General features: G+C 51.7%; 1 protein-coding gene across 1 annotated transcript in view; it reads left to right on the top strand.

The window, feature by feature from the left end:
* Positions 1-25849, top strand: part of Neurl1b (neuralized E3 ubiquitin protein ligase 1B) — a 38867-nt gene that overhangs the window by 5287 nt on the left and 7731 nt on the right. The window contains exon 2 of the mRNA XM_004644841.2: positions 13386-13931. Within this exon, the coding sequence (XP_004644898.1) occupies positions 13386-13931 (546 nt within the window). The remainder of the gene's footprint in view (positions 1-13385; positions 13932-25849) is intronic.

Genomic DNA, 25849 nt, shown 5'->3' with positions numbered 1-25849 from the left:
TGACAGCTGATGGTGACCCTGGACCCCCGAGGCTGGAGTGGGAGGCCTCCTTTGCCTGAGCACAGAGCATACTGGGGTTCCAGGAGCCCCTTCCTGGGCACTGCCTTCTGATGAACAGACTGCCGGTCTGCAGTGTGTGTCACTCCTGTGCTGACCAAGCCTCTGGGCTGGTGAATGCAGTCTAGAGTTAGGGAGTCAAGTTCTAGAGGGGGTGACCAGCATGGACTCCCTGGTACAGTGAGTGGAGGAGAGGCACACAGGGCTGGCTCCATGGAGCAGGTGCTCTGTCCAGGTGGAGGCAGTGGGAAAGGCTCTGCGGGACAAAGCAGCTCCATGGCCAAAGGGTTAGCAGAGGGAGAACAGTGTTTGTGGGTGCTGTGGTTCTCCAGGTCCCAGGCAAATGTGGATGGCACAAGAGACTTTGGTGGTACATGGGGGGTGGCTTCCAGGCAAGGTATGGCATGGTTCTGGGGGCTGTGCTTTGTGCAGGGATAATGATGTGCCATTGCTGACTGGGGCTGGGGCACCCCAGCTGCTCTGTGGGTTCAAAGAACAAGCAAGCTACTTACAGCACCTTATGGAGTAGAGGCAGCTGGACCTCTCTTTTGGACAAAAAAGCTTTCTATAGTCAGTGGTACTCCTTGAAGGCTTCAAATAGAAGCCCAGAGGCTGGGTGCTGTTGTTAGAGCCTGAAGCAGAGCTCACCTGGGTAGCTACAGGTGGGCAGAGCCCCTTGTCCCAGGCCCTTTGCCTGCTTCCTCTGCTGCAATCCTCAGGACAAGCCTTCTAGAGGTCTGCTCCCCATGCTGCAGATGAGGAAATGGAGGCTCGCAGTGGTAAGGAGACCTGAGTTAGGAAGCCAGGAGCTGAAGGGATTCCTGGCCCCTGGAGCCCTGAGTCCCTTCCCTTCCATCACCCGATAATCCCCCTCCACACCTGATAGGACTCCTTTCACTGATTACCGCTGTACTTGCCCTAGCTCCCCATTCCCAGCGGATGCATCTTCTGGAAAATGTCTGCCTCCCCACCCCTAGCCCAACTCACTCCAGGCCTATCGATTCAGTAGCTGCTGAGGTGGATGTGTCCTGTGGGAATCAGAAGCCTCAGGTTTCCTGCAGAGAGGGGCTAATGATGTGACCTCTCAGGCATGCAGAGCACCTGGCAGTGGAAGGTGCTCACGTGTGGCGGCACCTGTCGGGATTATGCGCTCCCTAGTGTACCTGCTCCATGCTGAGCCCAGGGTTGGGCACTCCTGAGGGAGACACAAAAGCACGATAACAACCAGTAAGTTGTATCATGCAGGCAAGTTAAATGTGTCACTTAACCCTCAGGACTAGCTCTCTAAGATAGCTGCTATTAGTCCTGTATGGCCAGTGAGAGAACTAAGGCACAGAGAGAGAAACTCATGTGTTCAAGGGTGCCCAGCCCATGCACTCCAACATGCTTCTACCCAGCGGGGAGGAACAGAGGAACGTTAGTGTGGAAGAGAAGACTGCCAGACAGAGTGAGGGGTCAGCGGGGGGACATTTTCCATCTGCACTGGAAGCCTTCATCGTAGTTAGCAGAAATCTGTGATCATTCAGAAATCCTGGCAGATTAACTTGAGTTGCTCCCTTAGATCCTCGGCTGGTTGTCCCATCTCCTAACTCTAGGCAAAGGAGTGACACTCTCCAGATGGCCCGTGGGCTCATCTTAGGGGACAGAGCTCCAGCCCCCTGCCAAGGCAGGTTGGGAAGAGCTGATGTCCTGATGTCCTTTCTGGACAGCAAAGTGAGGACTGCGTCATTCCCAGGGGAGCAAAGAATCTCATGACGTAGGGACCGTGGGGCCCAAGAGCTGCCTGTGGGCTTGATTCAGGGGAAGGGACAATCGCAGATATAACCAGTGCATGGCATCTCAGAAGATGATTTCAGTTTATCCAAAGGAAGAACTTCCCAACTGTGGAAACTGTCTGAAAATGGAAAGGAGGAGGGAGTGCTGTCATCGGAGTGGCACTGCCGTGTAGCCCAGCTGGGTTTGGCATGACTATTTCAGAGACCACTGGAGCAGCCAACAGGTCCTGGGTAATTGTCCATTAAGGAGCCTTTGGCCTGGGGTCCGCGGGAGGCGCTGTCCGGGGCTCCTCTGCTGAACTCCTGTGGCACTCCTCCCACTCTTTCACTTACGCTCTGCCAGTTCACTGAGGCACAGATGGAGGAAGCCACCGGCCTCAGCCCAGGTCCCTTCCCTCCTCCTGACCCCCAGCATGAGCCTGTGTTTCCAACTGCCTCCCTTAGGGGGCCAACCAGGCCCCCATTTCTTCTTCGCCTTCCATTCTACTCCTGGGATCCAGAGTGACTCAGAGCTGGCCTCCTGGCTCACCTCTGCTTGGCAGGGGAAAGTTCTTTAATGAGTAAACCATTTGGGGAACTGGGAGGGGTGGGGGTATCTTGGGCTGTATTGGCACTTGGCAGAATGCCCACAGCTATTTAAAAGTGTATTTTGTTTGCATCCTCCACATTACAGATTGTTTTTACCACAGTGATATCCTTGGGGCACGTGCTTTCTTTTCTGGTGCCCCAAGGGTGATGGATTTATGAGATGGGTGGGCGCACACACCCAGTGTCACCAAGGCCGGCTCCATTGGGTAACTTTCCACTCCAGGCAGTGGGTCCTTGGTCCTCATACCAGCTTCCTGCCCCTCAAGGTTCTAGGCCATTCAAGGGCAGGAGATGGCAGAGTGGAATTTTCAGGGTGCTGGATATGGCCCAAACTTCATCCCCACAGACAGGTTACCTGCGGGCTCTGTTCCAGGGACCAGAGTGCTCTAAATCACCTAGTTCTACCTGCTCCTTGATGGATCAGGACACTGAAATCACACAGTAACTACAGCCTGGGTCTTGGGCTACAATCCTAAGAGAGGCAGGAGGATGAGCCCAGGCCTTGGAGGGTGTCCCAAGTTCAGACTCCAGCTCCATCATCTCTAAGCTGTGTGAGAAGAGACTTCACATCTTTGAGCCTCTGCTGCCTCATCTAAAGGCTAAGAAGAATGGTGGTATCTCCTTCCTTCCTGGAGTTGGGATGTTGACTAAATAGGAGAATCCACACAAAGTCTGAGCTCAGCAGAAGGTGAAGATCATGGCCTTTCTCCATTGGAGATGCTGAGTCTGTGCTCCCGAAATTGAAAGAGAGGGGGGGCGGGCATGAGGACTGAGTTGTGCTGCTGTCTTACACACCTTAAATCCCGAGACTGATCACTGCCAAGAGAATAAGTGCGTGGGCTTTGGATTCCGATGTGACCATGTCCTTGTTGGTGAAAGGGGCTCACAGGACGGGAGAGAGGCCCCAGAGCCACGGGCTCTCTGGTCACCGGAGCGCAGGGCTGTGGGATCAGTCCTCTCAGGGCTCAGAGTTTGCCACTGTCAATGCTCATCCTCGCACCTCCCGGGGAGGGCGGAGGTCCGGACATGTGGCCCACACCTGTCCCAGTCCACACTTAGGAGCTTTCACAGGCACTGTAGGCATCTGAGGCAGCCCAGTGTGGTGGGTGAGGGGAGGCATGGCATAGTGTGACGTTAGGGGGCCTCAGAGCCAAGCTGAGCAAAAAGGGACACATGCGTGGCCTTCCCGTGTGCTTAGCACTGTGCTCTGCTCCTCCCTGTGGGGATGGCTTTGTCCAAAGCAGCCATCGCATCTTCATCCCAGCCTGGGAGCCGGGTTGACAGACTTCAGCATCTGTTCTTCCTGCTGTGTGCCTCCCGGCAGCTCTCCCAGCCTCTCTGATCTTCCTTCTTCCCTGGCAGGGGGCTTGGGAGCAGCCACCACCTCCGGAGCTGTCAGGAGGAGGACAGGAGGTCTCTGGCCCCCTGGGAGATCTGTCTTTCCCATCACACCCCACCCCCGGTTCTTTTTCAAACCTCAGGGTCTCTTGCTTGGTGCTCGGCACTCGGGTTCCATCCCCCTGCCCTGGGATCAGTCACTTGCTTTCCTTTTTTAGATGCTTTGCTTATTGTTCATCCCAAGTTCCGCCAAACTGTGGCCTTTACAAAGCTCAGAGCAAGCTGATGGATGACATCCACCGCCGCCCTGCCCACCCCCGCGGGCCTTCCTTCCTGCACCTCAGCCGGCCATGACTCGCCGGCTCTGCCAGAAGGCAGCTCTGGCTGCTTGTGCATCGCCCAGCCTTCGGTCCTTCCACCCTGTGCTGGGCTCCTGGTGGACATTTCCTGAGATCCACAGTGAAGGCAGGGGAGCTTCCTCCTGCTTCGGAACCGCTTTGCAGGGTGTGCTCATCCCAACTCCTGGCTGGCTACAGATGCTGTCCTGGGGACGTGATTTGGAGCAGCCTGGCCCAGGCACCTACCTGGCTGGGGGTGTGGCTGTCCTCTAGGCAAAGGGAAGGAGAAGCAGCAGCCTTGGCAACTCCTCCTGCTTATCAGTGGGCAGCTGCTAGCGCCGCCTGGAGGGAAGCATACACCAAGGGCAGGACAGGCCGGGATGGCGGCGGCTTCTGAAAGTAATGTTTGAAAACTGGCTGCTTTCCTCACTCCTGCTGTTCTGGGTCATCTTGACAGATAAGCAGGGAAGAAAGGAAAGCCCAAGATTTGAATCTCATTCTTTAGAAGTGTGTCCATGGGGATTTCTTCCCATTCCCAAATCCATCAGCATCCCCAGAGCTTTCTTGGGAACTTTAACCTCCTCTGCCCAGTCTTCAATACCCTTTTGATGCTGCCCCCGGCTCCGTTTGTACCCTTCCCATCTCTTCTGCAGCTTACCAGTGCTGAGCTCGTTCTCAGCTCCCAGGCTCTGTGTTACTGCTCACACTGCCTGAAATACGCTGACCTGTTCTTGGTCAGTCCTGCTGCCGAGCGGCCTCTCCTGGCCGGCCCTCACAGGTCTGTGTGTCCATCCCCACTGCCACCTCTCAGCTCTAGGCCAGGGGCCATATGTCACTCTGTGGCATATGTGTCTGTCCCTGCAGTCTGCCTGGGCCCCGGCATGGTCAGAACGCATGCTCTATAACTGACCGCTGAGGAGGAAGTGAGGCACTGGGGAAGGAATGAGGGGCATTCCCGCTCCCCTCACCCCACTGGGGGCCTAACCGTGGGAGCTGGCGCCTGTGAGGTTGAAGTTTCCTGGGTCCCTTTATCAAGAAGAGACTTTAGCCAAGGGGCCCAGCGGAGGGTTGGAACCTGCTTGGAGGGGGCACTGGGATGACCTCACCCTCTGAGAACTCTCACATTGGAGACATGTGGGCTAAGCAGGCTGCTGCTTCGGTCTGGGTGGGCGGGCATCCCCAGCTAGCAGCATGGCAGGCAGTGCAGTGCGCTGTGACCTCCAGCCTCCTGTGACCCCCCTTGGCCTTGAGGTGTTGGCAGGTGGGTTATTTGTGAAGGGGGATGGGGGGGGTGGGGCTTCCAGCACAGCTGGCTCTCTTCCTCTGAAGGTGCTGCTCTCCAGGCCTTGGCAACAGAGAACAAAGTCCCAGTGGCTGGTATCTGTCCCCTGGGCTTCTGTCCTGTGTGCTTGGCAGTGGTGAGGGCGGGCTGGTTATTCGTTTTCTAATCTATTTCAAACACACCAATAGAAAAGGCTCTTTGCAGCCAGAGGACACTTGTATCCTTGCCCTTCTTGGTTTGGCGCGAAGGTTTCATTTTTCCCTCACTCTGAAGCACACACTGACACCCTACCCACCCACACTGCTTCCTGTTGCCAACAGTGCTTACTTGTGTTTGGTACTTGGGCAAATGTCGCTTGAGCTACAGATGTCTCATTCAAGGTCTTCAGTCCCTGGATGCATGCTTGAAGGGTCCAGGAAACCCTGGAGCTGAGTGTTGGGTTGGGTGCACCCGGGTGGGGTATCCAGGCAGACAGGCTATGCAACTCCCACTTCTTAACGAGGTCCCCCTTCCTGGACCTAGAAGTTACACACAGCTACACAGAAGGATTGCAGTGTGGGGCAGGACCATTGCGGAGCCTTGGTTTCCTTTTTTGAAAAGGAAGAGGGTTAAAACTACTGTATAGGATTGTCCTGAAGAGGAAGCCCCCATAAACAGGGGTATATGCCTGGCCCATAGGATTTCCGTGAAATGTGTTCAAAGGACAGGTCCCTGGGGCGACCATTCCCCCTCCCATAGAGAGGGACTTGCTGAAAGTCGCAGCCTAGGCGCCATCTGCTGAATGCCAGCACACAGGACGCCTGGGTAGCCACAGCCAGAACAGCCCGAGAGCTTGCTTCCTGCTCTCCTCCTGCCAGTAAGTGCCATTTCCCTGGGCTCTTTTTAGATCAAAGGAAGAGCTGGGCTGGAGAGATGAGTGAGGACCTCAGCACGCATTTGAGATGCTGCTGGGATGGCTTAAAAATAGGCTTTTGTCCTTGAACACCACACAGAAGCAACCTGGGGTTTTCGAAGGGCCTGCCTGCCCCAGGTCACGAGCCCTCTGGGAGAGAAACCTTTCACAGTACGTCTGCCTTACACCTCTGGGAGGTATCTGTGACCCAGAAACAAACTTTCCAAGTCAAAGGACTGAATAAGGGGGCTACAGGAAGGACCAAATGTCTAAAAAGCACCTGACATGTGCATACAGTGTCTGGTGGCCCTGCCTTGTGTCACCCTCACAACATTCTGCAAATAGAGGTGATTTTTACTACTTTTTTTTTTTTAACCAGGAATTGAACTCAGGGCCTCAGGCTTGCCAGGCAGGCACAGTGCCACTGAACTACATCCCCAGCTCTGATTTTTACTAGTCTTGTCAGTGTCTTTCAAGCTCAGAGAAGTTGAACACGAACCTCAGGATTATGGCACCAATAAATGACCAAATTCAAAGTTGGGCCCAGGTCTGCCTGACTCCCAGCTCATGCTCTTTTGAGCCACCTCTCAAACTGAGATATAGCTATAAAGATCTTCTAGAATGGGGGTGAGGGGCTTACTTACTGACTGGGCTTTGATGAAGTTTATTGAGCATCTACTATGTGCCAGGACTTCTCTGCGACTGCATTGTCCCTGCCAAAAGCTGAGATGGGTGCCTAATTTACAGATGTCAAAACTGCAGCCTTGGGAAGTATCTTGTCCAAGGGCCTTCACACAAATTAGTAGCAAAGCACAGAACTTAGGTAGACCTGTCTTCTAGAAAGATTTGCCCAGGGCTGCCATAGCGATGCTGACTTAGCAATGGTGGATTCCTACCTCCTTATCCACCCCAGGCCACACTCCTCACCCATCCCAGGACACCTCTGGCCTTGCATTTAGAGTCAGGGCATTGTTCCTTTGACTAAATGCTGGAGAGAGCCTCCAGCCAGGGTGGGCTGAGCAGCCCTGGTTACCTTGAGGGCTGGGTGAGAACTGTCTCCTCCTCTGAACCAGAAGAGCAGCTACAGAAGACTCCTGTGTTCCGACTCACAGAAACCCTTCCCCACCATTCTTACAGCCTCAGACCCAGGTCTAGGCTGGAATCAGAGGGGCTCTGTAGCCACACGTAGCACCCTCCCCAAGCTGGTGCAGCTCAGCCTTCCAGGGAAGACTGGGCCATGCGGTTTGTTCCTGGTGTGGTTGGGGGCCTCTTCCTAGCAGAACACTCTCTCCCCAGAGATACTGTCCATTTGAACCTGGTCCTGACACCAGCAGCCGAGGACCTCTGCCTCCACAGACAGAGCTGTTTGGGGAGCAGACATGGCCAGCACAGGGGAGCCGCGGTGTATGCGGGGTGCCTGCAGATGGACTACTCTGCAGCTGTGGTGTGGCCACAGCAAAGGCATGGAGCCGAGAAGGGAGGTTCTGTGTGTGTGGAGCTCGAGAGAAGAGGGCAGCATGCAAGACAGCTCGCGTGCTCTTACTGAAGATAGGAAAAGGACTTACTGGACTTAGCCCTAGGGAAGGAAGTCGGGACAGGGGAAGAAGCACAGGCGAGGGTCAGGTGGAGCTGGGTTCGCATTTCAGTGCTGCTCTTGCTCCAGTGTGAAGTGTCGCTGCTGCCTAGAGCCTTGACTCCTCCTGGAAAAGGGAGACAGTGACCCTGCAGGTGAGAGCTCCTTGTGAGAATAAGCTGCACTGAGAAATATCCAGCACAGGCCCTGGCATATGATAAGGCTCAGATGATGCTCTGTCCTGGGTCAGAACTGAGACCATAAATTGCTATTAAAAACATGATTCGAGCTGGGGGTGATCGTGGGAAGATGCGAGTGGGCAGAGCGCTCTCCTCTTTCTCAGACTTTCTGTAGTGTGTTTGTCGTTCACTGTAGCAACTTCAGTGATACAGTTCAGCGGTGCAGGTTTCCCGCTGCTGTCTCCAAGCCAGGCCACTCTGTCAGTGCCCTGCAGTCCACCTCTATATGTTCCTATTCCCTGCAGGAACAACCCACTTTCCCTGAACCCAGCTAAGCGCAGATGTGGGTATGCAATTTGGAGATCACTTATTGTTGCCTTTTATTTTAAGTATCATCAATTTGTGTAAATAACACATCGTCTTCGAACGGTTTCACTCTGGTTTTCTTTATCACATGTCAGGGCTCTGGCCTCAGAGAGGGGGAAAATAAGAGTGTTTATCCCTCATTCCCTGGAGGAAGTTGGATCATATAATCAAGATTAAACAAATATGTAAACTTCGCTATGACTTGGCTGCATTTTATCCTAACATATAGTTGGGTTTGCAGGAAGCTTCCTCTTATAGTAACAAAGCAGTATATCTCCTGGAGCAGTCCGGCCTTCACCGCAACTGTCAGACTGCTCCGGAGGACATCTGCATAGAATTCCCAAGCCGTTTTGTAAAGTAATTTGGGCAGAGAGATAAGATTGGGAGACCCAGTTTGTGGGAGCGGGAGATAAAAATGATCAAATCAGCCTTTTGACTGTGGTCATGTTTAATGTTTCCTGGAGAGTTTGCCAGCAGAAGGGGACCTTGATCTGTCGGCACTGAAGGAAGCGATGGTCCCGAGGTTGGGTGGCCTGTACAAGGCCGTGGCATGCGTGGAAGACACAGGCCTCTGGCGTCCCCGAGCAGCCCTGTGGATGGTGTACACAGGGTGGCGTACTTTAGCTTTGTCCTTCTGAACCAGCAGCACTTCCTTTTCTCCTGGGGTTCTAGAGATGGCCTGCAGCCTCGTTCTGAGCCTGCCTCTACCCCCGTCACAGGGAGCTGTGGCCTGGCAGGGTCCTGATCTGTGCGGAACCTTTCATGGCCCCCCTACCCTGTCCTGTGTGCCTGAGCCTCTCAGCCTGGCATGGAGGGCCTTCCTCTCGGGTCCCAGGAATGTCTGCAGCTCTCTTGCCCCTCACCCCTTCTGCCAACCCCATGTCCTTCCTTTGCCTACCTACACCCTCCGGCTTTCCCTGCACAGCCTAAAGCACTTTGCTCTGCTCCCTGGAAACCTAGCTTGTGGCCATCACCTCTGCTCTAACCCCTGGCCAAGTCCAGAGCCTCCCTTAGGCCCTAATGGCCCCTGGATGCTGTTGCCCATGCAGCCTTTCTCAAACCCTGTTGCCATTGTGTCTTTAGTTGTGTCTCTACCCCTACTGAAATTTGGGATGTCGGGGTGTGTACCTTGTGCCTGTCTGGCCCTGGGCAGACCTACCTAAGGGTGAAGGGAGTCAGGTCACCTCTTGCCTGTCTCTTCCACATCAGGTATCTACAGCCCAGCTCTTCCATCCATGCTGTGCTCCTAGTAGGGTAAACTAGTTAAAAAGACATGTCTGGGAGACATATGAATCTGGTTTCAGTCCCAGTTGGACCCTTAGCTATACCAGCTGTGTGGCTTTGGGCAAGTGATTCAACCTCTCTGAAATTCCATTTCTTTGTCCACACCTGGTAGGGATAGAGAACAGCAGTCTTTACCTCGTAGGGTTACTCTGAGGATTAAATGAAGAAATGTGTGGCAAATAGCCATCCAGAGCAAGTATCCCTTAGAAATTACTGAATGCATGGTGACTCTATCCATCAGGGTATTTTTGATTGAAGTACAATCAAAATTCAAAATTCAGAAACCCAGCTCAGTATGGCTTTAAGCAAAAGAAATCCCCCAAGCTTGGGGGTCTAAAATCATTTGCTGCTCAAGCCTGGGCCACACCTCAATTTCAAGATTTATGACGTCACCCCACTCGCTGCGGGGAGGCCAGAGCTGTCAGTAGTAGGAAAGGGAGGGGCAACGCTGGGCCAGCAAAAGCAGCAGGTACATGACTAACAGCTATAGAACATGCGGCGAAATGGGATGGCCCAAGTCTGTGGGAGGCCAGGCCCTGGCCAGGGCCTTAACCTCCTGTGCTGAACGTGACCCCTCACCTCCTGCCTCATTGCATCAGGGGTGGCCTGGCAGAAGAGCCCACAAAAGGGGTTCCCACCCTGGCCCCGTAGACCTTGCACTTGGGTAGGCTCTTCTCCCTTGGCTGGCCCATTTCCCCATCTGCGCAGTGGGCGGGTGGAGGGAGAGGTCTCCTAGTCACTTTTGCTCCAAGGATAATCCAGGCAGCAGCCAGCATCTATCAAGTAAGTGCCTGAGCATGCCAGGCCTTTACTGGGTACCGGGGATCAAAGCCCTGCCTTCCCCTCTGCCTCCCCTTCAAGTGTGTGTTATAGAACCAAAAGGCCTTTATGTCTATTGTGAGTGCTTTATTCATCGAATCTAAACATCCAAAGCAAGTGTTTTCTTTCTTCCTGGAAGAACTACTGAAAACCCCCAAATCCCTACCACTTTCAAAACCTGTCCAGAATGTGATTCCTTCCTACTGCCTCCACTGGGAGCCCTCCCCCACCTGCTGCGGAACAGTCGTGGGCTTCCCTTGGTGACCGCTGTCCTTGCCTGCCCGCTCCCAGTGGTCTACCCTGCATGCAGTGGCCCAAGCAGCCTCACACGTCTCTGCTCCAAAGCATCAGCAGGCACTTCCCTTTCCAAGTAACATGGTTAAAGAGCTAAGGAAGAGCTCCTGATCACCTCCATCTCTTCCCTCCTCATTTCCAGAATCACTCTTCCAGGACTGACACCACTCAGACTCCACTGGCTTCCTGGTGCCACCTGCTTAGTGCTTACTCGAGGCCTGGGCACTGTCATTCCCCTGCCTGGAATGCTCTTCCCCAAGTGCCTTCACAGCTCACTCCTTCATCTCCCTCAGTCTCTGTTCAGAAGTTACCCATCAGAGAGGTCCTCCCTGAAAATCCTGTCTAAAATAGCATCTCATGCAGTGGCTGGGGTTCAGTCCTATAATCCCAGCTCTTGGGAGGCTGAAACCAGGAAGATCACTATGAGTCTGAACCTGTGTAGTGAGACCCTGTACACCCTGTAGACCCTGTCCTAAATTCATAAATAAAATAACATCTTCTCTCTGTCCCTATTATGATTTGTGTCTAGTTGTCCCCCAAAGTCTCATGCAGTCATGGAGCAGGGACTTCTAGAATTTGTGATTAACTTGTGATCCACTGGGATTATGGGTAATCCAAGGCTGAGATTATGGGTTTTAGTACTGCTGGGATTAGGATGTGTGTACTCCCCCCAGCCTGGGGCAGAGAGCCTGAATGCAATTTAAGAGAGATAGACTTCCTCTCTATAGTCATTGTTGCTGTTACTCCTCACTTGGCTCCTCTTGCTCTTTTCACCTCCATGAATGGATGTTCTCTGCCCTGAAACCTCCATTACATGTGAGTTAAATAAACCTTTCCTTCCTTCATTTTGAGTGTCCAGTATTTGTCCCAGCAATGAGAGAAGAGTAACTGAGATAGTTCCCTGCCTGGTCTACATTTTTGCCTTTCTGTTTTTTATTTTAATTAATTAGTTTGGTACAAGGCCTTGCTAGACTTGTAGTGATCCTCCTGTCTCAGTTTCCCCAGGGCTGGGATTACAGGAGTGTACCACCACACCCAGTTTTGGTGGCCAGCCGTGCTTGCCCAAGGTTCTGAGGCCAGTACAGCATGTGGTACCCAGTATCAAACCTGGATCCTAACACTTGCTAGGCAAACAGACCGCCAAGCTATCTCCCCAGCCCCCATTTCTGTCTGTAATGTGTCCTATGCAATTTATTGTGGAACTTTCCCACTGGACTATCAGCTCCATCCATGTGGAGGCCTCGTCTGTCTTGGGAATTGCTGTCTCCCAGTGCTTCCCATGATGCTTGGCGCAGCCTGGACCCTCAATAGTTGTTAAGTGACTGAAGGAAAAAGCCCCTTAAGTTCTTTTTCTAATGTGAGGCCTTGGCTTTGGTCCTTGAACTTTGTCTTCTGTGGGGCAGTCGCTTCTGCTTAAAGGGGGTGCTCCCAGCTCCCTTGTAAGGTTCCCCAGCTCAGTGGCCAGGGCTCCCTTCTGTGTGGGCCCAGGAGGGGCCATGGCATGTGCCCCAGTATTCACTACCACCTCCACATGAGTGCCCAAAGCACAGTGTAGGCTGTGGTTGACGTGGGAGGAGGGTCCCTGCTGTGGCTTTCCATTCTCCCAGGTAGCTCCTCTCCCTGCATGTCGTGGGCTGCCTGTGAGCTAGGAGAACATGCCATGAAAGTGGCCTGTACCTGCAATAATCACCCACCTGCTGCCTCCCTGGGGCTGCCCCTGAGAGGGGAGGTAGCTGCTCCCACTCAATACCAAGCCACCTGGGGCCCTGGCCAATAGCCAGAAGGTCTGAAAGGAGACCACCTAGGACCCTAAGGAGCAGAATTTCCTTAGAAGCAAACCCCCAAAATGCCAATTTGCTCCCAAAGAATGCCTTCATCTTCTGTAGGTAAGAGGAGAGGGAGCCACACAGCCTTGGCTTGGATGGGTTTCGGACCCTCAATAACAAACAACATTGTTAGGTTATTGGTGGCCTATGACACTGTACATGTGCCAGGTAATAGTCAGCAACTTCATCTGTGTTATCTCTCAGTGGCTAGCTGAGTTACCTGGTGTACCCATTCCACAGGCAAGAAGGTCAGCTAGAGAACTGCACCAAAGAGCTGGGATTCCAGGCCACCTGGGAGAGCCCAAGAGAATGCTCGCCGTCTATGACCTCTTGTGTCTTGCTTCTGAACAAAGCTCAGGAAAAAGCAGCCAAGTCCCCTCACCCTGGCCCAAGAATCCAGGGCTTTCACTACCCTTGGAGGAACTCTGCAGCCCAGAGATGACCCTCAGAGGAGCTTCCAGAATTGGAGGGGTTCAGTGAAGATGGAGAAGTCATTGACCCCAGGCTAGCTGTGGTGACAATGCCACTGCTGTTGGCCTGTTTGAGAGTGGACTGGCTTACAATACACACATGTACAAACATAGGATTTACACTTCACTTTGGCCATCTGTGGAATGGGTAAAATGCTCTAGGAAGAAAATTGGGTTTGTGTCCATTTGTTCTATCCTGGTTTGAAGTTTATCAGTGACTTTTCTATTAAGATGCAATTTCATGTGAAAATGACTATAAAAAGGTGACTTGAGCCCTAACCTTCCTGCCTGTCTCCTTCTGCAGACTCAAGTCCCCCTGCACGCCTTCTGGCCACCAGGCCCTGCTGTGGCCCCGGCCCCGAGCGGCGCCCAGTCCTGGGTGAGGCACCGCGCTTCCACGCACAGGCTAAAGGCAAGAATGTGCGGCTGGACGGCCACTCACGCCGGGCTACGCGGCGCAACAGCTTCTGCAACGGCGTCACATTCACGCAGCGGCCCATCCGCTTGTATGAGCAGGTGCGGCTGCGCCTGGTGGCCGTGCGCCCGGGCTGGAGCGGCGCGCTGCGCTTCGGCTTCACAGCGCACGACCCATCGCTCATGAGCGCGCAGGACATTCCCAAGTACGCCTGTCCCGACCTGGTCACACGGCCCGGCTACTGGGCCAAGGCGCTGCCTGAGAACCTGGCCCTGCGCGATACGGTGCTGGCTTACTGGGCTGATCGCCACGGCCGCGTCTTCTACAGTGTCAACGATGGTGAGCCGGTGCTCTTCCACTGCGGTGTGGCCGTGGGCGGCCCGCTTTGGGCACTCATCGACGTCTACGGCATCACTGATGAGGTGCAGCTCCTTGGTAGGTGGAGGGCATTGGGCCGGGACCCAGGGGGGTGCAAGGGCGCAGGAGGGGGCCTGGGGGGAACCTGAGTGCACGGCTGTGTTTCTTTGCCGCTGTTTTCCCCAGCCAGGGTGAGCACTCAGATGGACCAGACCCCAGCCGATTGTCCGCTGGGGAGACTGGCAGATGTGAGCCAGGCCCTCTCAGAGGAGGTAGCCACTGTGCTGAAGTGCTGGTGGGCAGCTCAGCGGTTACACACACACACACACACACACACACACACACACACAGAGTCTACCCTTACTATTTTTTGGAACCAGAAATTAAACTCAGGACCTTGCGCTTGCCGGGCAGGTGTGGTGCCACTGAGCTATACGCCTCTTACCCTTATAACTTTAAATTCTTTCTTTTTGTATGGAAGATCGAACTCAGGACCTTGCACTTGCCAGGCAGGCGCTTATGCCACTCAGCTATCTCCCTGGCTAAAAATATTTTTTAACGAAGATAAAATTCACAGAAGAGGAAAATATGTTAGAATGCATAACTGAGTGGCCTTCTGTTGCCAACCATCACCTCTGTCTAGTTGTAAAACATTTAACCATCCCAAGGGACACCCCCACCCATAAGCAGCTGCTTCTTTTCCTCCCTGGCAGCCACCAGCCTGCTTTCTACTTGAGACCTAAGCTCTTGAACCTAAAGGTTGCCTCTGAACCAAGCAGCCTTGACTTCTGGGCAAGTACAGGGAGAGCAGGCTTCTCAGGGGTCTGGACGCAGCCCTGGGTGTCATTCATCTGCAAGGAATGTACAGATCTCGGGGGTAGGTTTGATATGCATATACCTGTCCTGAACCTGGAAGGTTCCCACGGAGTGAGCCCCCTTCTTCCCTAGGGTGGCTGAAGTAGAACCAGACAGTGCGTGTGCACGGGTGTGGGGGAACCAGCACAGTGTGTGGGGATTCACCCGTGTGGCTGCAGTATGGACCAGCAGTGTGTGCCTTTTTGTTGCTTAGTAGTATGTCACCATGTGAGTTTCCAGTTTGTGTGTCTGAATAGTTGAGCTGTTTCTTGTCTTATCCTTGTGTCTTGAGGGACATGCTGGCTTCGACACCTTGCCCTCCACCTCCACCTTTAGGCACAGAGGGAAGATTCCTATATCCAAGCCCTTTCAGCCTAGAAGTAAGACTAGAACTTCTGAGTGGTTAGGAGTCAGTCCCCGGAGGCCTCAGTTTAGACTTCGCTCTCCTTTCTGAGCTGTGTGGTCTCGGGCAGCTGGCTGGACCTCTCTGTGCCTCAGTTTTTCATCTCTAAAATAGTTTCATGACAGCACCTACCTCATGACTTATCGATAGGGTTGCATGAGATGATGGACGAAAGAGGGGCAGCATGGGGCTTGCTAGATAGAAAGCACTCGAGATACGACAACTGAGAAGACTCTACCTGTTGGCGAGTGGGCAGGGCATGTCTGGGTTCCTGGCTGCCCGCCCTCCACACTGGGGCCCTACTCAGCATTATAACCATGTGCCAACAGTGCTGTTCTGTGAAAGGTTTTGGTATTTTACCCCCAGAAAATGCAGGTTTCTAAAGCCTCCCAGCTCTCAGAGCTCTTTATTCCTGTAGCACAGGGAGGCAGCCGCGCCCACCATCTGCCCATCCACAGCTCCACAGTCACTCGACAGTCAGTACAAGTAGGTTAGGATTTTTTTAAAGATACAGATTGGAAGCCATCTTTGATAGTATAAGGAGGTGGAAGAAACTCGGGGATGGACTCTTCCCACACAGAGTTTGGGGTTTTTTGTTTGTTTGTTTGTTTGTTCATTTTTTTTCTGTACTGGAGATGAAATCAACAGCTTTTGCATTGAGCTACATCTTCGGCCCTTTTTAATTTTTATTTTGAAATAAGATTCTGCCTGGATAACTAAGTTGCCCAGGCTGGGCTTGAACTTGTGATTTTCTTGCTTCAGTCTTCCCTCTGCCCCTCATTTGCATATTCAGCAAAACTTCATGTGATCCCAACAGTATTCTGTGCCCCTTGGAGGAAAGGCAGTGTTACACCCACTGGCATGTTGGTGTAACACAGCGGACCTGCACCTCAGTTTCCTTACTTGCAAGTTGTCCCTGTGCTGTGCTGGTGACGGACAGTGGCTGCCAAGGGTGTCACAAGACAGAAACCACACACTTAGGATGGGAGGAAGTAAGATCAGAAGTAGTGCATGGCTGGGTGATGGGCCTGCAGATGAACATCACGCTTCTTGAATCTGTAAGAGCTACCTTTTAAAAATCATATATTATGCAATATTATACATATATATATATATATATATATATATATATATATATATATATATATATATGCAGAGAGCGCTTGTGTTGCTTTTATAGTCAGAAAAAGCAGTCAAGTTATTTTCCTTTCCAAAGGCTATACGCTATGATGGAGGAGAAGCTTCTGGCATGCTCAGGAAATTGAGGCTCAGGAAGTGTCTGTTTCCTTCCCAAGGGAAACGCAAGCTGACATGGGTTGCGTCTGGGTAAAGGAAGGATAGGTGATTTTTTTTTTTTCTTCTCAAGTTAATGATAATTTCCAGTGGGTCTGAGTACAGTAAATGTAAGAAGAAAGCTATAAAGCCTTGGTTTTGTATGGCTTAAGAATAGGCAGCACACACTCTAAGGGGCCGGGGAGATGGCTCAGTGGAATAAGCGCTTCCCTGGCAAGTGCAAGGGCCTGAGTTTAATCCCTGTTTCTGGGAAGAAAAAAATGGGAAGAAAAAAAAAAAAAAAAAAAAAAAGGCAGCTCACATGCTACTGTTGCCAGCACAGGAAAAGGCAATGTGAGAACCTCAGAACTCCTCACAGAAACCTCCCATTCCTGGGGGAGCCTAGCTTCCTAAAGTTGGGGTCTCTGGAACCAAGTGGATGCAGATGGGCCAGCTGTGGCCATGTTCTCCGGAGCCTTCGGGATTCCTGGCATTGCAAGGAACAAGGAGCGCTGTGGTTCCCATAGAGGTTCTCGGCTGTGATGTTCCAGAATGGAAACCCATCAGGGCCCTTCCATTCCTTCCTTGCCTCCCTCATACTCCACTGGGCAAAACCTGAAAACCGAACACCAAAGGTGGTACCTGGGCAGAGTTGTCAAATTTAGCAAACAAACAAAAACTAGTCAGGCTGGTGGTGGTGCACACCTGTCAGCCCAACACTTGGGAGGCTGAGGCAGAAGGATCACGGTCATTTTGAGGCTAGCCTGACTTACAAAGTGAGCTCAAGCCCAGCCTAGGTTGCATATTGAGATCTTGTCTTAAAAAGGAAAAAAAAAAAAAAAAGAATTCCCAGTTAAATCTGAATTTCAGATAAATGATGAAAAATTCCGCACACATTTGTCCTTTGCTGAAGTATTTGGAGCATACTTAAGTTGGGGGAACTGTATTTATCTGAAATTCATATGTACCCTGGTGTCCTGTATTTATCTGGCAACACTAGTTGCGGAACGTCCTCTCATCTGGTGTGCGGGGTGCGGTTTAATTGCCCTAGCACTTGAGCCAAAGGGCAGTGTCATGGATCTGAAAGGTCCACAAGCCTCAGTGGATTTGCACCTGTTGGTAGGGCATGCTCTACCCAGAGTCCTCCTGTCCTGTTAGGTAAAGAATCTGAGGTTCTGAAAAGGAAAGCCACCAGCTAGCTTCAAGCAACTCAACTTGTAAGTGGCAGACCAGAACTAGATGCAGTAATATCTGTCTTTAGTTCACTACTTATCAGACCTAGTTGTACATTGAGACCCCTGAGAAGCTCTGAATGTCCTGCTGCACCCAGGACAGTGAAATCAGAACTAGGGGGCAGGGGGTGCAGGCATCTGGATTGCCTAATCATCAGATGACCCTTGGGGACAGCCAGGACTTACAGTCCAAGGACCTGTTTGCCTGGGTACGTACTCACCTCTTTCCTGCTTGGAAAGGTTGGGTGCCGAGCTGAGTCCCTCGGACTCTTCCATTCAGGGCATGGGACCATCACGTGCCTGTGCTAGTCATGACCCCATCCCCTAAAGAGGCAGTGTCTTCTGATCCCATTTCCCCATTGTGTATTTCTACCATCATGGCCCTGTGTCACCTGTGCCCGTTACAGCCCATTACAGTATATCAGAGGGACAACTTGCAGATAAGGAAACCGAGGCTCAAGACTGCTAGGTTGCATGCTTTCTGGCAGACTCCACTCCCCAGAAGGTACACAGAGCAGCACAGGGGTTCCACGAAGGGTGGCTTCCTGGGCTTCTTGCCTCATTCCCTCCTGTCAGGCAGTACAGTGATAACCAGCATCACAGAGCCCTGTCTTCCCCTGCCCAGTGGTGGGAGGCTGCTCAGACTAAGCAGGCAGTGGCCACCCAAGGCCATGACATTGCAGACGGAACTCTCAGAACTCTGCAGTTACAAGTGACAGGATCATGGTTGCATCTCATTCAAGCAAGAAAAGGGAATTTGTCTCTTGAGGATGAAATTCCAGGAAGAGCTGCTAAAGAACAGCGCCTGGCATGTTCATCCACCTTCAGCTCTTGCCCCTCTGCTGCCTTTGATGGCTTCCTCCTGAGCAGGCTCCCTTTGGACAGAGGGAAGGCCACCAGTTGCCCCTAGCACAGGTCCTACCAGGCAGGAAAGCCACTTTCCAACAAGGTCTGGGGTAAGTCTCAGAACTGAGCCTCCCCCGTGTGACTTGGCTCACACACCCATTTCTAAGGCTATGTCTTCAGCCAAGGGCATGGGACAGAGCAACTGGCCTGCTTAAGGGACCCTGATCCCCAAGGTAATTAAAAGTGGGGATAGGGCAGTTTTTCCCAAAGAAAACCTGGTGCAAGTAACAGAGGGCAAAGGATGTGGAACAGCTAGAATAACAGCTGTCATGGGCCTGGGAAGGCAGCTGTTGACTCACATTTCTAGCAAGCATTGTGACCCTTTGGTACCACAGTTGTCCCCCAATATCCGGGCCTCCTCACCCTGGATGCCCAAATCCACAGGTGCTCAAGCCCTTTGTGTAAAATGACATGGTATTTACATTAACTATGCACATTCTCCCGTAAACTTAAATCATCTCTAGATGATTTACAGTATACTAATGCAATGTAATTGACATGTAAATAGTTGATACTGTGTTTTTCAGGCAAAAATGACAAGGAAAATACTCAGTACATATTCTGTACAGATGCAGTTGTTCTAGAATGTGTTCCTTCAGCACTGATGGGAAACCTGCAGGGAGGGCTGACTGCCCCCCCCCCAGTGACCTATTGTGGGAATTTACGAGTGATGTTTTTTATTCCTTACAAGGTCTCAATAAGGCTGGTGGCTGGCCAAACAGCTCAGTGGATTAAAGCACCTGTGAGCAGGCGCAGGGCCCGGGTTCAAACCTCTCACACACACTGTGCCAGCCCTACCCCCGGGGCATGTTGAGACAGCGATTGAGACTGGGAGTGGTGGCACACGCCTCTAATCCCAGCTCTTGGGAGGCTGTAAACTAGAGTCTGATCTAGTAGTGAGACCCTGAACACCCTGTAGTCCCTTCCCTAAAAAAAAAAAAAAGCCAGAAACAGGTGCATTAGATGGCATGGCAGTTGCTTATTGTAAAGTCATTGTCAGCTCATTAGGAACCAAGCATTTAATACAACTGAATGTGTAGCTTTAAGCCTGGGGCTCAGGGGTCCAAGTGCCCCACTCCAGGTTGAAGGTGGGGACGTCGAGTCTAGAAAGGGCCACAGATTTGCCCGAGGTCGCCCCACCGACCAATGGCTTTGGTGAGGAGGGGGTCATTGCCAGTGACCCAGGAGTGCCTGAGTAGACCTGTGCACACCTGCATCAAGCAGGGGGGCATCTCAGCTGGCTCTGCGCAGAGACCCAGTGAAGGCCAGCACAGGGTGGCTGGCATTGATCACTAACATTCTCCTCCCTGACCAATTGTAATGCACTTGCTTGGCAGGATGAACTAAAAGGTCATCCTTTCCCATTCTGGAGAGAACCTCCACTCACTCTGTGACTGCCCCTGTCCTCCTAAGGGCTCCTGAAGAACTGTTTTGTGCCAGGCCTGGCACCAAGTGCCTTGTTTTGCACAATTCTACCCTGTTTAATCCCCCCACAGGCCTGTAAGACTTTCCACTTCTTACAGGTGGGGAAACTGTGGTCACAGTCACAACTGGCCAGGGTCCAGCCAATGTCTGTCTACTCTGATCCAGTTCTATTTTGGTTGGAAGAAAAGCAGCATCTTGGTCAGTGTGGGCTGGGCAACCGACACCCTGGGGATCCACCCTGAAGGCCCTGCTGACGTTCTGCATCTTCTCTCAAGCCCTGTACCCGCTGCTGGGGCCTTCCTCCACTGCCTGCCTTGCAATGGCCATGGCTGCTCCTGTTCCCTCTTGCCTGAACCTACCATATATCCACTTTTATCTCTACCAAATCATTCCCATAACTGCATTAAAAGAGCTCTGGTAGCTGCTATCTATTGGGGTGTTTTGCTGAAGACTAAACTCAGGGCCTCTGACATGCTGGGTAAGTGCTCTACCACTGACCCGCGCCCCCACCCTGCTTCTGTCTTTTTAAAGAGCCTTTGATTGTGTCTTCCAGCAGCTACCACCTCTCATCTCTGCTGTTTTTCAGGGCAAATCTTCCTCAGAAGTATTGTCCTTATCACCCTATCTCCCTCCTCCGCATGAGGCACAAATCCACCCTCCCCTGAGCTGCAGCCAGGCAAGCTCATCTTCAGTCCTGCACTGCCAAATCCTAGCTCATGTCCCTGGCCTCATCTTACTCAGCCTTTCACTTTCGGCCCAGCTGACTTGTCCTCTACTTCTGGAAAGCTCCTCCATGCTCCTGAGTCTCTCTGGCTCCTGGTTTCTTCCCGTTTCCCTGGTGCTCCCCACTGCCTGTCCTGTGTATGTTGGGAGTCCCAAGATTCTAAACAAGGCACACTGTCCTTTTTACTTTCTTAAAATTGTGTAACACAAATGCATGTAGAAATAGAAATGACTGCAGACTTGAACAAGGTATCATAAAGCAAGGCCATTTCTCCTTATTTACTCTCTTTCTCTGGATGATCTGAGCCTATCAGCAAGCTTTGAATGCCCTCTAAACTTTTGGCTTCTATAGTAGTCTGTTTTCTCTTGCTATAACAAAATACCTGAGCCTGGGTATTTCACAAAGAAAAAGAGATTTATTTAGCCCCCAGTTTTGGACGCTTGAAGTCCAAAATTAGGCAGCCTTGTCCTTTTGGTTCTTGGTGAAGGCCTCGTGGTGGATGCCATCATGCTGATGGGAGTCTGTACAGAAGAAATCACATGGTGAGACAGGGAACCAGAGAGCTTCAGAGGTTGGGCTTTTAAAAAAAAAAAAAAGCCATTCTTGAAGAACTAAATCACTCCAAAAGGCCAGCGTTAATCCCCTATAAGGGCAGCACACACACACCCCAGTGACACTGCACTAAAGTCCACCTTCCAGAATTTCCATCTGCTCTTAATACACCACCTTTGAGATCCAGTGCAGGAACCTCTGGGGGACCAACCACATACAAACCAGAGCAGCTTCCACATTCATATCCTCGCCCTGACACCTGCCCTGAGCTGCATCCAACCCTCCACCTCCATGTTCTCCCCTGATAGTTGGAAAGCATCCCACCTCCCACCCCACCAGCCCTTCCCAACAAGTGGCCCCTCTCACTGGGAAGATCGGTATAAGCACACAGGACCCTCCTGCCTCTGCGTCTCCATCCCACCAGCAACTCCTGTTCTCTCTGTACCCAGCACATGGCCTGAATCAGTCCTCCTGAGACAGCTGCTGATGGGTGGTTCCCTCTGTCTGCTGTTCTTCCTACTTTCATCTTCACACAAAGATCATTCCTCTTGGGATACAAATTCCTTATTCCACCTGCAGATAAATTTGAGCTAAGAGAGAAAGGCGGGTGAAAGAAAGGCAAAAATCGGGCTCCATCCCAGGGCCCAAGCCAGGGCTGGAGGAGGCCAAGGCAGAGTAGGAGGCTGCCCTGTCACTTCAGTGTGCCCATGCCAGGCCTGGGGACTGCTGCCAGGATGGGGCTCTGAGATGTCTGTGGGAGAAAGAGGGTCTCTGACTTTGGGCTTTCCAGGCCTGGGTTGGAATCCCATGTCCACCGTGACTGTGTGGCTTAGAGTAACTCATTCCACCGCAGTGTCCCACCACCACAAAATGTACCAGTTTCTGAGTCATGAGGCTGAAAGGGAGATGCTTACACAGCAGTTGACCTGAGAGGCGCTCAGGGGCATGGCAGTACTTCCCTCAGGTCCACAAAGGGTATCTGGAGACAGATTACAGGTCAGAAGTAGGGTGGTTTCGATGTGCTCCCTTGCTGCCGTCAGGATGTTGCTGGATTTCTGCCTGTCACCTAGGGGTTTTCACAGAGCACTTTTGAGATGTGGATTCTGATATGTCAGGCTTAGGCCTGCACTATGCACCACAGGCCTGGCTCAGAGAGGGAAACAGCCATTGGGGCCGAAGTTCCTTGTGTAGGATGAGGGGGCCCTGCCTTTCTCTGGGGCTGCAGTGTACCAGGTAACAGACTGTGCTGCCATACACATTACACCCCAGCTTGGGAACACACCAAGCTTCTAGGACCTCAGTGTTCACGCCTTTGTCACTTTCTTCACTGCTGAGATAAAATACCAACCCCCAGCAATTTAAGGAAGGAAAGGTTTGTTTTGGCTTACAGTTGGTAGAGGTTTCACAGCATAGGGGCATGGGCAAAGAGAAGGAGCAGGCAAACAGAGCATGCAGGAGCTGGTAGAGAGGTGACCCCTTCCAGGCCTCCGCCCCTTGGGACCAGACCCCCTTTCTTATTTATTGGCAGAACCGGGATTGAACTCAGGCCCTTGCACTTACCAGGGAAGCACTTATTCCACTGATCCATCTCCCCCCCCACCTTCTTAAAGCAAGTCAGCAGTAAGCCCCATAATCCAGTATATCCCAAAAGCCTCGCCTGTGAGCCTGTTGCCTGTGAGCCAGTGAGGCTCTTGGATGACCTCTAGGCATAATGCATCTCACTGTGTCTTCAGTGCTTTGTGTTCTATTCTGACCTGACCAGACCCACCCCCTTGGCCTTTGGGTCTCAGCCCCTCTATCACTCTTAGAGGCCTTTTCTGGTCCTGTCAGCCCCTACTTCAAGCTAGGCCACTTTCACATACCCAAGAATCCTAGCTCAGCCCCGCCCCCTGGCTCTGTGATCTTGAGTGACTCTGTGAGTCCCAGACCCCCTCCACCGAACCTGCCAGCATATAGAGCGCTGAAGATGGTTGGGTGTGGCAGCACTCATCACAGTCCCTCCTGAGTGGCAGCACCATGCACTCAGGAGCTACACCTGTCTGCTCACCTCCCTCTGCCCAGTACCCAGCAGCTCTTGGCACTTGGCCAGTGCTCTGTGCATTTTGTTGAATAAAATGATGATGAGAATTAGCAGTTCTGAACACTTAGTGCCGTGCTCTGTGTTCGCTCTTACAAGAGTAGTTTACTCTCCTCAACATGGGCTGTTGAGGCTGCAGGCTGAATGTTAACACTGTTACTCCATTTTAAGCTGAGGCTCCAAAAGGTGAAATGACTTCTCTAAGATCAAAGAGCCAAGAAAGCCTGAGCCAAGACTTGATAAGTCTGCCACCAACATAGGCCACACTGTCGACCCAGTTCCTACACAGAGGCAGAGGCACAGGCTCTGTGTGGAGCCACTGGGGGCAAGACAAAGGGGCACTGGGGTGGGGGACAGGCTGTGTGGTGGCCGCAGAGCAGGCCCTGAGCAAGCAGAGGCCCGAAGAGCACAGGCCAACACCTGTGGGCTGGGCCTGGCAGGACAACCGCAGGAGAGGCAGGGAGCCTGGGAAAGTGCATCACACCAAAAACTCCCAGAAACTTCCACTTGTCTTTAAAAGGGCCTTTTCCAGAAAGGTGCTTGTTAGAGAAAATCAGAGAACGATAAAGGAAATTTCCACCCAGAAGTAGCTATCCTCATATTATGTGCTTCATTCTTACAGCTTTCATGTACACCTATTTCTTCCCATGCATATACTACCCACAAAATTAGCATCATACCACAGATTCAGTTCTGTATCCTCTTTCCTTCACTCGGGAGCTTTATTATGGGCATTTTCTCACACTGTAATACATTAACTTGATTTAAAAAATATTTTGTTGATTGTTTTCTGATAATTCATAGTAGACATGTTTATTATAGAAAGACGAATCTATAAAGTCTTTCATAATCTCACCCCCTGAGGTAATTACCATGTTCTTATATTCCTTTCCAAAACAACTTCTTATGCACATAAACTGATATAGGCACATACATAGTTTTTTAAAGAATCAAGTTGAAATTCCACATCTTCCCTCAGGCCATATATGGAAAAACATCTTTTAAGATTAGTAAACTCAGTAAGTAGCTGAATGTGGTTAGGGGGCCACCTCTAGCCCTTGGGAAAGGGGCTAGCAGATCGCCTCAAGTAAAAGGCCAGTTTCAGCCTGTGCTACCATGCCAGAATTCAGGCCCTCCCAGTTTGCTGAGAAGCTGTAACTCTGCTTATGTGGAAGGTGTCTGGGAATTGAGTTTGAAGAGTGTAGTCATTATGATGACTTCATTGTGTGCTGGGCAAGCTAAAAAGGAATGATACAAACTACAGAATGGTAACATTTAACAGTGCCTTGGTGTTGGGTGTGGTGGCACATTCCTGTAATCCCTGCATCTGGGAGACTGACAAAGGAGGATGGCTGCGAGTTCCAGGCCAGCCTAGGATACAAAGTGAGTTCAAGGCCAGCATGGGCCACATATTGAAACCTTGTCTCAAAAAGACAAAAAAAAAGTTTGGTTACGTAGTTTCAATTTCACAACCTTTCTTATGTACTTATTATGGGTAACAATATTTTGATCACTAACAATCTTCAATTATTTTTAATGACTGTGTGATTGCTTTGTTATTCAGTATGGCAATCAGTATCTTTTGAGATCTTGTTCATTTGCTCATCCAATGAACTAATAGTGAAAACTATTTGCCAAGCACCCTGGAGAAAATGGGGTGAGGAGAGGCAAAACCCTGCCCTCCAGGGCTTGCGTTCTTTTTTTTTTTTTTTTTTTTGTACCAGGAATCGAACTCACCACCTCATACTTGCCAGGCAGGTGTTGTGCCACTGAGCTATAATCCCGGCCCCTCGCATTCTAATTAGGGAAAGAGAAAATAAACACATCTACCCAAGCATTTTTTTTTTCCAAGTCTTAAGACCTGTATTATCTGAATGATAAATACTTTCTGCTTTATTTCACTACACACCATATAACGTCAAAAACATTTTTCCATGTCGCTAACAATTATTCAAAATTACTTCCGTAGCTACTTTTTTATGACTTCACCTTAGCTTTCTGTCTTATGGAACGAAGGGCTCTCTTCTGCCCTCCACCGTTATGCATACCTGCTCGGCCGGCCTTTGGGCCTTCGCTGCAGCAGCCTCGCAGCAGCCACACAGCCTCGGTTCGGTGGGGACGCCCTGTGCCTTTGGGCAGCTCCCCTTGATGGATGCCGGGCTAACCGTGCATACTGCGCAGGTCTTTGTGAGGGTTCGGGGTGACACTGAAAGCGTAGACCTGCTGCTGCCAAGGCCACCGAAACAGGGCCCGCTCTTCCCACTGGAGCTTGGGTTCTGGGTGGGGAGGAAGGCGCTAAGGGCTTTCCCGTGCTCGGTAAATGCTCGGATGAGGGGAAAACTTCTGGAAAAGAAGAAGAGGGGGAAGAGATGGGACGAGAACGAGGGATGGGAAGAGGGGGTAAGGTCCGAGGAAAGAGGAGGGAAGCGGTGTGGAGGGAGGGGCAGGGTAGGGCAGGCGGGCGCACCAGGGGACTGGCGCCTCCGCGGCCGCGCGGGTCCGAGTGGGCCGGGCCGGGCCGTCCGCGCGGTTCTTCGGGGCTCCCGCCGG

Source organism: Octodon degus, unplaced genomic scaffold, assembly GCF_000260255.1.
Source record: "Octodon degus isolate 3935 unplaced genomic scaffold, OctDeg1.0 scaffold00212, whole genome shotgun sequence".
Classification (NCBI taxonomy): domain Eukaryota; kingdom Metazoa; phylum Chordata; class Mammalia; order Rodentia; family Octodontidae; genus Octodon; species Octodon degus.
Note: the sequence above shows the minus strand (reverse complement) of the source record. Positions and strands in the feature narration are given on the sequence as shown.